Source organism: Odocoileus virginianus, chromosome 9 (assembly GCF_023699985.2).
Source record: "Odocoileus virginianus isolate 20LAN1187 ecotype Illinois chromosome 9, Ovbor_1.2, whole genome shotgun sequence".
Classification (NCBI taxonomy): domain Eukaryota; kingdom Metazoa; phylum Chordata; class Mammalia; order Artiodactyla; family Cervidae; genus Odocoileus; species Odocoileus virginianus.
Window position 1 is genome coordinate 9,161,267 of NC_069682.1, and position 12,151 is coordinate 9,173,417.

General features: G+C 45.4%; 1 protein-coding gene and 1 pseudogene across 7 annotated transcripts in view; both read right to left on the minus strand.

The window, feature by feature from the left end:
* KIF16B (kinesin family member 16B) overlaps window positions 1-12,151 on the minus strand; it is a 279,933-nt gene that overhangs the window by 212,878 nt on the left and 54,904 nt on the right. For all 7 annotated transcript variants that reach the window (XM_070471918.1, XM_070471919.1, XM_070471915.1 and 4 more), the window contains exons 7-10: window positions 6,885-7,027; window positions 4,730-4,898; window positions 4,411-4,542; window positions 3,109-3,284 (exon numbers count right to left, since the gene is read on the minus strand). In XM_070471918.1, the coding sequence (XP_070328019.1) occupies window positions 3,109-3,284; window positions 4,411-4,542; window positions 4,730-4,898; window positions 6,885-7,027 (620 nt within the window). The remainder of the gene's footprint in view (window positions 1-3,108; window positions 3,285-4,410; window positions 4,543-4,729; window positions 4,899-6,884; window positions 7,028-12,151) is intronic.
* LOC110148321 (Krueppel-like factor 4 pseudogene) lies at window positions 7,479-11,864 on the minus strand (annotated as a pseudogene).

A 12,151-nucleotide genomic window follows, 5' to 3' on the forward strand; every position in this document is an offset into this window, starting at 1 on the left:
CCTTTAAAAATTATTTGGCAGTTATCTACTAAAACCAAACATTATGTACCCCTTCTGACACAAATTCCACTCTTAGGTATAAACTTAACAGAAATGAAGCTGGATGTTCACAAAAAGACACACAGAAGACAGTCCACAGCAGCAACAATAGCAGCAAAGAGAAAATCTCCAAAGCCCATCAAACAGAACGGGTGAGCGGGCGCACACTCACATGATGGAACACAGCACAGCGATGATCACTCGTGGATCTGAAACCACACGTCCCACCGTGCATGAATCTCACAAGGCCTCAGATGCACGCTGCCCACATCATCTGGTGCCCAGCACACTCCCGCCAGCCCCGTGAGGCCCCTCAGTCTGTCCTCTCACTTTCACTTTTCCCCTCGTCCGTCAGTCCTGCTGCCTGCACTCCGTCACCTCCCCAGCCCGTACCACAGGCCAGCACCCTTGCATGTCTGGAACTTTATGAAACGGGTTTTGTAGGTCTACGTTTTGAAATTCCATAAATTTGATCTTATATAAAAGCAAGAACAAGAGTATTTACTACATGGTTACATTTATATAAAGAACAAAATGAGGCAAAACTAAAAACTAACCCTGCCTGAAGAAGTCAGGATAGAGGTTATCCTTGAGGGAAGGGCAGGCGGGTCTAGGAGAGGAATGTGAAGAGTTTCCAGGGCACTGGGGAACGTTCTGTTTCTTGATAGAATGCAGGTCAGATGGGTGAATACAGCTTATGAAAATTCACAGATACATACACTCAGAATGGGTGTCATTCTTCAAAGGAGAGTTCACATGGATGTATATATGCATATATACCACTACATATTTATCTGTCTATAAATCTATGCAGGAGAAGCAGATACGTGTCAGAATCTTTTGCTGTATTTAACTACGCTTTTGAAACTCATATACATGGCATTTTACGTTGGCAAATAATTAAACATAAAATTATTAAAAGCAGGAGGTTTTATCTGGCTGTACTTCAACAACCCAGAAATGGAGCTCTGACTTGAGCAGCATTTTCAATGAACCACAGCAGCATCTGGAACAGGATACTGTGGGAAAACAAGAATGTCACCAAAAAATTTATACATAGATTTTTCTAATGAGCGCTTAAGAACCCCTGCTTATTTTATTGAGCATCACAAATTTAATTAATTTTGGATAAGCTTGTATTGTCTCACAACAATTTATAGCTTCACGGTACAATAAATTATTTTAAATTGGACTCATTTTTATTGTAATGTATTGTTTATCAGAGTTTATCGCCACTGTATCCTAAAATACACAACAATCTTTTCCATCCTCACCCCCAAAACTACAGTAACTAAAATAACCTTTTAATGACTGTAGTGGTCTTTGGCCGTGAAAGAGAAAGAGAACCAAAGATCACAAAGTATAAGGCAACTGGCATATACGACACCTCTGAGACATTCCTCAGACAGAATCTACAAACGTTTGAATTAAGTTTTTCTGCTGGTGTGATAAGGCTCCTTTCAAGGACTTCCTCAGTTTAATGTTTAACAGGCTGATCTCTTTTCCTTCATTCTCATTACTTAGTAAATGTTAACTACAAAAATTTTCCCAAGTCCTTCCCTTCACACACAGTAGTCTGGGTAACCCTATCAAACCACCTTTATATATTTACCTCGGACAAATATTTTCAAAACATTGAAAAAAGATCCCAATAACAGAGTACATAAGTGAAAATGACAGCTGTGGCTGGCGTCACCAGTGATTCGAGCCTGGTAACACCATGAGCTGCGGGACCCATCGTGCTGACGGCTTCCACGCACACACAGGGAAGTCCACGTCGGAAAGCAGCACTGGGACTCCCCTGGTGGTCCCGGGGTTAAGACTCTGAGCTGCCAATGCGGGGTGCATGGGTTCGATCCCTGGTCAAGGTGCTAATCCCAAACGTGGAGCAGGACAGCCAAAAGATTAAAAAAAAGAAAGAGTACAATTATGTGGAGCTATTTTTAGGTGCAGAGATCAGCTCCCAGCCCACTCCAGTCCCCTAGTTTAGAGAACAGCAACTCTCAGGGCTTTCAGGATGCAGGAAACTCTGTGAGGCTCTTTGCCTGTTGAGTCTCACGAGTCAAACCGCTCAAGGGATGTCAAGGGCTTCAAGGGCCCCATGCTCCTGGAGGGAAAGCTGCTCTAAAGACAGCTCTGTGCATTTAAAGAAAAGCTGGGTTCTTTGCTTTTTTTAATGATACACTTCAGACATCCATTCGTGGGTTAGAAAAATGGGAAGAAATGTTGGGGGTTGTTTTTCTTGGCCATATCATGAGGGATATAGGATCTGAATTCCCCAACCAGGGACCAAACCCATGCCCCCTGCTTTGGAAGCACAGTCTCAATTACTCAACCACCAGGGAAATCCCTCTTCATTTCTAACCCCACTTTAACTCGAGTGTTTTAAAAAGTGATCCTGACTTTCTCTCATGACAGTGTCTAAACCAACCAGCATGGATCACACTGTGATCACAGAAGCAGCTTGGCACACGCACCATGCAGAAGACTACAGTGAAAAGGACAAGGCTCCTTCACAAAAACCCCGAGGGATCCTGAAGGGAGGCTATTTCCGCCATCATGTAGGGGCCCAGGCACATCACCTCCGCCAGGCCACAGGGATGTTTCGGGACCCTGCATCACTCTAGCCACTGCTGTAAGGGGAAGTACCAAACAGAGACTCAGAAAGGGGCTCAAATGAGTCTCTCCTTCTGTTAAAATACATCTTCAAGACAAAAAATGCTTCGGTAGAATTTTAAACATTGCTCCAAGCACCTCGAATTCCTTCCACTAATGGAGATTTTGCTGCTAATCCTACTGCATGCTAAATTTCCATCCATAATTGATAACTATTAGGTAGTTAATCATCTCGGGTTTAGTGGATAAAATCTTAAGCACAGAGCATATAATGAATTCAAAGGCCAACAGGACGGTGATGTTAAGGAGAGACCGGGCTAACTCACTCAAAGCTTTACTTAGCACTTATTTACTCAAATCAATACGACTCCCGAGATGAGTGTCTCATTAAGATCTAGAAATAGATGCCATTACTCAAAGAAAATTACCCCTAAGTCTCAGAAAAGAGCCAACCTGATTCCCCTGGGCAAGCAGCGTCTTCAGCCTGGCTATTTCGGCTCGCAGTTCACGGATGAGCTTGACGTTGGCGTCCTCATTAATGGTAGGCTTGTTGATGATGTTTTTGGCTCTATTTGCATAGCGAAGAGTACTTAGGGTTTCTCCGTAATTGACATCAGCAGGTGAAATGGCTGTGAAGAATGAATTCAAAAAATAATTTATCCAGCACTCTGTTTCATTTAACACAAAGTTGGTTTGTAATTTAAAAGTCAGATTAACCCCAGGTCGCTAGATAGACTAAATATTCATTACTGCAGTCATGAATATTACAAATTATCTGGGACTCATAGGAAAGGTGCTCACTATGCCAAATTAAATGCCATTTCACTCTTCTTCAGTTTAGAATCAGCCATCTAACCAAATCTAAAGCAAGATTGGAAACACTCCATTGCAGCTTAGGGAGTTTCCTCTGTTGAACATATAAGTAGAGGATTTCAAGACTATTTACACTTCTCAAGATAAAGCAGAAATTTAAATCCTTTTAAAAGAGTTCTGGGAAAACCTACCACCTATGAAAACCCAGAGTGTGATAACTTTTGTAAAGAGTCTGTAGATCAGCTAATGCTCTTCCTCCCAAAGCTTTGGTTGATCACATCCCCATCTCAACTCCAACAAACCTTAGAGCTAAAATAACTACACAATTGCATCTGGGGTGCATACCCCTGGGAAGACCCCTGGCCTCCGCAGGGACTGCATGGCTTGGGCAGGAGGAGATGTGGAGACAAGAAAAGAGGGTGAGGGTGGAGCTGGAAGGGAAATTCTCAATAGTTATCCCCCCCGGCACATTTTCCCCTCTGTTCTGCTTCTTCTTGTTAATTAGCGAAAATATAGATGTAGATTATCATCATATTTACCACACTTTTCCCCCTCAATTCTTAAATTCCTTATTTTCTGCTTTTAATAGAAAAACAAAGTTGGGTTATTTCTAGTTTATGTCTAAAGTTGGCATGAGTTGGCAGAGTTGGACGTTTCTGTCCTATACTTTAAACACCACTGAGGGTCACCCTGTACGGACGTCAGTTTGCATAATCAAGAAAACGGCAAGCTAATGTAACCAGGAAGAGGGGGAAAGAGGCAATAATACCATACTGCAGACTGGATCACAGTACGTATTTTTCTTCAAAATATAAAGTTTCTTTTTCTTTTTTAAATAAAGAGGTGCTACTGCCTAATGAAATACTTTAAACTTAAAATAGTCACAATCAGTTCATATGAAACACTATACGTTGAGAACAAGAAAAAAACAAAACTTCTTACTGGCTATCATGATTGTTTTAGAGTTTCCACCAAGGCTGTCTTTCAACAGCCAAGTCAAAACAGAATCCCTGTAAGGCACGAAAACTTGCTTCTTCTTTACAAGAGGGTTTGCTGCGTCCTGAGATAAATCAGCTGCAGGGAGAAAGAAAAGGTGGGGGAAGGCAAAGACAATTATTAAAGGTTTTTCTTTTTTTCTTCTTGAACTTGGCTTCAAAAAACCTTGCAGCTGTTACTCTAGTTTGTAAGACAAACATTAAACCTAAGCTCTTCACGCCTCTGTGGAGCACCGGGAAGAGGCAGGAGACGAGGGTGAACCTACCTAAGGCAGAAATGACGTTGCCCAGCGTCACGAGGGACTTGTTGATGTTGCCCCCTTCCTTCAGCCGGGCCCCCGTGGCGCCAGTGGCGTCCGCCCGCTCGCTGCCCGCGAGGTCGACCAAGTGGATCTTACTCACGGTTTCAGACGGCATTTCAGAATCAAATTTTGCCTATGGTGAAATATAAATGCAAAATGGAAGAGGTACAAAGAATGCCAATGTTTATATAACATTGTGTGTTTGTTTTTCTCCTGTGTCATTCATGTTTATTAACCTTCTCTCCAACTAGATTATTATTTAACAGAAACAAAATCTTTTACATCCTTATTGATAACTAGCATTGGACTGGCAACATGTTTAGCAATCAAATTATTTTTGGTTGACTAAGTTTTTTTTAACTTTGTTATTTTATATCAGAATACAGTCAATGAACAATGTTGTGATAATTTCCGGTGCACATCAAAGCGACTCAGCCATACACACACATGGCTCCGTTCTCCCCCAAGCTCCCTTCCCATCCAGGCTGCCACACATATTTATGTGTTTATAACAAGTTCAAGAGCTTCCCTCATAGCTCAGTCGGTAAAGAAACTGCCTATAATGCAGGAGACCTGGGTTTGATCCCTGGGTCGGGAAGATCCGCTGGAGAAGAAAATGGCAACCCACTCCAGCATTCTTGCCTGGATGATCTCACAGACAGAGGAGGTTGGCAGGCTACTGTCCACGGGGTCACAAGAGTCAGACGCGACTTAGCGACTAAACCACCAATACAAGTTCTACTGATCTCCCACTCCTCACTGTGATCTCTCAGGGTAGATTTTTTTCTTAACTTTGTTTTTTCATTGGGCTTCTTCCTGATTACAATAATTATACTGGATACAATAGAAGCCGACCATATGTGAGCCTTAGACCTTCTGAAGAACCGCGAATTCCATTATCCAAATCACTCAGTCATTCAACAAGGGCTGAGTCTGACCCTGGAAGAGAAGGAAGCTAGACCCTGAGGGGCACTCACTCCATAAAGAAAAATATAAGTAAACAAATAATTAGTTTTGCTCTCACCTAAAATCTTGAACAAGACAAGCAGAATGGTTTTCCAAAATATGATAAACATAGACAATTATGTGAAAGATCATCCAACCGTTATCTGAAGTTAACATACAATTTGTTTCACAATTATAAAATAGTGAAAATCTTAAATACTGTATTCTTTGATTCTGAATTTTACCAAAATTTTACTTTCCCAAGACTTTTAACCTATATTTTACAGTCTGAACCAAAATGTCACGAAGAAATTACTGCATTTTGATACAAAAGCAAGCCTCTTAGAAACTAGGGATGGCCACATCCTAATCCACATTAACCAGAAAACAGGAGAAAAACCAGTAAACGTAATAAAAGATACACATTTCTGGAGAATTTATCAGGAGTTATTCCAATTGACCTTATGGAATTTTTTCATCTTCTTTGCTCTCTGATCCCCCTCATGAATTACGCTAAGTCTTTCTACCTGACCTGTTCAATGGTTAATACAGGCCAGACTCCCCCAAACTCCTAATAATGTGCTGAGCGCTGAGAGGACCCGACACTTTTAGGCTCATTGGTTTCACTGGCCTCGGTGTTAACATATTTCCCCCGAGTCATTTTCACGTGTGTTCTAAACACTCTCCACCTCCAGATCAGAACATTAATATGTAAAAACATCCATTGTCCTTTAATATCATTTTAATAATCACAATTAGCATTGTGGGGTGAGTTCCATGGAGCCATAAAGGACCACCCCCCCTTAGACCACTCAAGGTGATGAGTTCCTCACGCTGGCCTCCAGCTGCTCTCTCTGGCAACCCATTATCTACCCCAGAGCCTGCAACAACGAAAACTCTGGCTTAACTAAACACACAGCACCTTTTTTTATGTGGAGAACAGGGAAGAAGCCTGCTAAATGTGTCTTAGGGGTCTTCATCAGGCTACATCTCAAATGAGCGTGTTTGTAACTGCAGAGAAACCATCACACAGCACGTGTTCAAGTCTAAAGAACAAGAAAACAGCAGTGGGGAGCCTCTGAGGCCCCCGGCTCAGCATGGACCAGTCTGCAGCCGGCGCTGATGAGCACGTGAAGAGCTCGGGGGCGGGCCCCCGGCCCACGACTGCCCTCACCTGCGTGAACTTGATGGTGAAGATGGCGTGAGACCGGCTGCTGACGTCATTCATCCCCGTGGCGGCGGTGGTCCGGTTGATGTTTCCTGCGTCCATAAGCTCTTCAACATCACCATAATTCTGCACTAAATGTTTGGATAAATCTGAAAAAAAAAGAGGAGGGTGAAGAACTCTCCCCAGTAGATAGTAGAGGCAAGAAGAGAGGAGGTACCTCTGCAAAATAATACACGACTGTACAATCTGTGCGCGTCCCAAGTGCACAGCGGTAAAAATCCATTCGCCAATGCAAGAGAGGAGGGTTCGATTCCTGGGTGCGGAAGCTCCCCTGGAGAAGGAAATGGTAACCTACTCCATAGTTCTTGCCTGGGAAATGCCATAGACAGAGGAGCCTGGCAGGCTACAGTCCATGGGGTCACAAATAGTCGGACACGACTGAGCGCACATGCATTTGCACCTGAACCTGTGGTGGTTTCTAACGCAGACTCAGGAGCTAACTGCCTCGGGTCAAGTCCCAGCTCGGTGGCTGACCAGTAGACTCACAAGGTTGTGAAGAAGTCATTTAACTTCATTGAGCCTCGGTCACCTCTCCTGATACGGCATGCCTATCGCATAGGGTATTCAGGATAACTGTGAAATATCACAGTCAACACCATTGGCCCTAATCACAGTCAGAGAAAATGCAAACACTACCTCCATGCAAAACATGATCACATTCTTTAAAATCCTTTTTAAAGAAACTTTTCATTCATTTTTTTTGAGAACATTCATATGCTTTTATAGTCAAAAACTACAAAAAGTACACTGTTCAAGGGTCTTTCCCCTCCACCATCTGATAACCTACCCCACACTTTCCTGTCAAGCAACCCAACATTCTTATTTTCCCAAAACTTTCTAGAAATAAGCCATATGTATACAGGACATTACATAAATATTAAACCATCTTTTTCCTCCTTTTACACATGGTAGCGTACCATACACATTGTTTTGCATCTTCCTTTTTTCTGTGTAATAATACATTGAAGAATTTTGTGTATCAAAGTGATCCCTCATTCATTTTTACGGCTGCAGGGCACGAGACTGTACTAGCACTAGACTGTATGTATGTACCATAACCAATTTAAGTCTCCTATTGAGATGACAGACATTGTTTTGAGTGTTTGCTTTCAATACAAGCAATGCTGCTACAAATAATCTTGTACACAGGTTTTTATGAATATGTGAATAATTCTGCAAGACAAATTCTTTTTTTTTTTTCAGATAAAATATTATAGGTTTATTTAAAACTTAATTCTCACCTTGAGTACGCAAAATACAAATTCCACAAAATGTTCATTTTTTTACTTTGTAGTTTACAAATATACAAAATAGAAGTTTCCTTAAATTTATATTACATATTTATTAAGGCTAGGAGCTATATAGAAAAAAACATTTGTTCTGCTTAAGGCATACTTGGGAATAAACCATTGTACAAATTATTGCACATCTGAAACCACAATACATAACAGACTATATAAAAGATTAAAGTAAACCAGGTGTATTTACCTGACTTAGGTCATAAATTTAGATCAGAAGACAAAAACAGATTTTCCTTGTCAAAGTAAGCAGCAGTTTGAGAACTTGGGCCTCATTTGGTACCTTTAGAACCAAGACTTACCAAGAACCATTGTTTAGGCTATTAAACACCATTTTCTGTACCTGAATTTCCTCCTCTTCTTCTAAGAGCGTCATAATGACTTTTAGAAGGCAAACAAAATACAATGTGATCTTTATGCTTATATTGCATCAAAAACAATTCAAGGGGTTCTGGTCTTCCCTTCCCCCAACTTTCAGATCTAATTTATACCCTGATAGCCACAACTTCCAGTCACCCCCTTGATGTTTTATAAGTCCAGAAATATATATATCCAAGTTGGATTTAGAATTGGAACGCTAGAAGATTCAGTCACAGACCCCATCTGTTTTTTCATTTTGTGTTTTTGAGTTTATCTTTTGGTTTCCTGTGTCTCCTGATTATCCATTCACAAGTTTACTCCTTGGGAACTTCACCATGACTGTAGTGCTTTCTAGCTGGGTTCCTCCCCTCACCAGGAAGACAGTGTGAAAGGTAAAAAAGACTGAATTCTCTTCTGGCAGTGTGGGTCACATCCACTGTTTGGGGATTTAAAAGTGCCTCTTCGTGTCTAAGGGAGATGGTCCAACCTGGAGAATGCCCGGTCGCGCTTCCAGCACTGCCCAGGATGTCTGCCATAGTGCCTGGTCAGTTCATCTGAGCAGGCAAACTTCCACCCTTGGCCATCCCAGTCACCATGGGAAGGTTTCGAACCTGTGTGCACCTGTGTGGGGTACGCTGGTGTGCCTTGAGATGAGAACTCTCCCTGCAGATTTAGCCGCAGCCTGCATAATCACAAGTGTGAGAGGCCGTCCTTTCCCGGGGCCACGACATCCTCCTCCTCTTTGGCTTGGGATCCTCCGGCCTGCAGGAACCGGCTGGCACGAGCGCTTGGTCATGGCGCGGTGGGACGTGCCTCTGCATCTGGTCCGGCAGGCAGGGAGGGTGGTTGGGCCCAGGGTGGGGATGGAAGCCGGGGGGAGCTGCAGGGCAGGATGACAGTCTGGGCTGCTCAGCAGTTCCTCGGCACCAGGGTCGGGGTAGCCCTGCTGGGGAGCTGCCGCCCCAGGGGAAGGTCGTGCGCAGGCAGCCGGTGGTCACTGCTGAGCGGAGGTCCAGTGCCCAAGCGGGCCTCGAGGAGCCGACCGATGGTGCACGAGGAGACAGCCTCCCGCCTGATCTTCGGGCACACGCGCGGCGGCCCGCCGCTGTAGGGCCCACCACCACCGAGTGGCTGCCGTCCTGGCCGTCTGTGCGAACACCGATGACCGACGGGTTGCCGTACTGGCTGCCAGGGGCGCTCAGGCGCCTTCAACACAAACGTGCCCACCAGTCCACCACCTGGCGCTGCGGCGGAATGCACACCGGGTCCAATTCGGGCCACAGAAGCTCGGCCAGGAAGCCACTGGAGGGGCTCACGTCACTGATGTCTGCCAGGTTGACAGGAGCCGTCGGAGCGGGTGCAGACTCCCTACTGCTGGGGAAGCCGCCGCCGCCGCTGCCGCCCACGCCACCCGGCACTGCTGCGCCCGGGTCGCCCCCTGCCCGGATGGATCGCTGAGGCTGCAGGTGGAGGGCGCGCTGGCGGGGCCGCTACTCCATGGGGAAAGCGAGGATGAGGCTGATGCCTACAAGGATGCCGTGGCGGCCATGGGCTCCTGATGCGACAGCGAGCTGGAGAGGAGAAGGTCCAGGTCCAGGAGATCACGGAACTCCCCCGCCTCCCTCCCGGGCAGGAGGGCCGGGCTGCGTCTGCAAACTCCACCACTCTCCAGGTTGGTGGCCGTCGCTGCGGCCGCCACCCAGGTAGGGGTGGCCGGGAAGTACTGCGGAAGCCGCTTCATGTGGGGGGAGCTCCTTCTGCCAGCGCTCATTCGGGGCACCTCATCCTTCCCGCCAGGCCCGACGCGAACATGGGGAGGGACGCGAGCGGCGCCTCGCTGGCGGCCACATCAGACTCCCAGGTGGCTCATTAACGTGGGGGCCCAAAAGGTCCTCGGGAGTTCGAAGCGGTAGGAATATCCGAACCCCAAAGTCAACAAAGAGGAAAAAAATTAGAAACGAAGCCAAAACCAAACCACAAACTGCCCGAGATCCTTCTTTAGATTAAATACAAAAGGGAGATGCCTTTAAAATAAAAGTTGCTTTGTAAACAAAAGTTCTTAGAAAAGTTGTAAACTCGTAAAAATGGACAATCAGCAAAGCGCGTTAAGCAGGGCCGGTGGCCAGGCTGCGCTCTCTGCGACTTAGCAGCGTCCCCCACCGCTATTGGTCGCCGAGGCGGTGGCCGGGTGGCACGCGGCCAGCGCAGCCCAGTGAGGCTGGCCGCGGGGGCGCGGATCCGCGGACCCACCAGCGGCGCGAGGCTCGGGGTCCAGGGGGCTGCACGGGGCGCGCACGGGCGCAGGCGCACGGGGGGCGGGGTGCCGTAGGGGCGGGGAAGGGTGCCCCCACGCGCCCTCCACGCGCCCTTAGCCACGCTCGCTCTCTCAGGCCGGGGGCCCCAGAATACTGTCTAGTCAAGGCTATGGTTTTTCCAGTGTTCATGTATGGATGTGAGAGTTGGACTATAAAGAGGGCTGAGCACAGAAGAATTGATGCTTTTGAACTGTGGTGTTGGAGAACTCTTGGGAGTCCCTTGGACTGCAAGGAGAGCCAACCAGTCCATCCTAAGGGAAATTGGTCCTGGGTGTTCACTGGAAGGACTGACGTTAAAGCTGAAACACCAGTATTTTGGCCACCTGATGTGAAGAGCTAACTCATTTGAAAAGATCCTACATTTGTTTTACGAAAAAAAAAAAAAAAAAAAAGAAAAGATCCTGACGCAGGGAAAGATTGAAGGCAGGAGAAGAAGGGGACTACAGAGGATGAGATGGTTGGATGGCATCACTAACTCAATGGATATGAGTTTGAGTAAACTCCCAGAGTTGGTGATGGACAGGGAGGCCTGGCGTGCTGCAGTCCATGGGGTCTGCAAAGAGTCAGACACGACTTGAGTGAACTGAACTGAAATTCTTAAGAGGGTGGAAATTCTATATTGAAGCATATACAAACTGTTGATGGATACTGCAAAACTGTCCTCCATAGAAGGCAATTTACACACAACAGTAACAATGCATAAGACTGCCTGTCTCCCAACACACTCCCATCACGTTCCTTACAACTGCTGGGGACAGGTAACAGAAGCTACCTCAAAGAACTTTTATTCTGCTTTCCTCTGATTATTAGTGAGGTCAATCTTTCTTTCCTTCATTTAAAAATCATGCGTATTTCCAGGTGGCCAACAGACAAATGAAAAGATGCTCAGAATTATTAGATAAACGCAAATCAAAACTACAAGGTACTCCCTCACCCCTGGTCAGAATGGCCATCATTTTGAAAATCTACAAATAAATGCTGGAGAGGATATGGAGAAAAGGGAACCCTCCTCCCCTGCTGGTGGCAATGTAAGCTGGTGCAGCCACTGCGCAAACAGTATAAAGGTTCATCAGAAAACTGAAAGTAGAATTACGTATGATCCAGCAATTCATAGGCTGTGTATTCCTAGACATACAACCAGCCAAGGTACATGTACTCCTGTGTTTACAGCAGCACTATTTACAAGAGCTGAGACATGGAAACAACCTAAACATCCCTCAAAAGATGAAGGGATAAATCA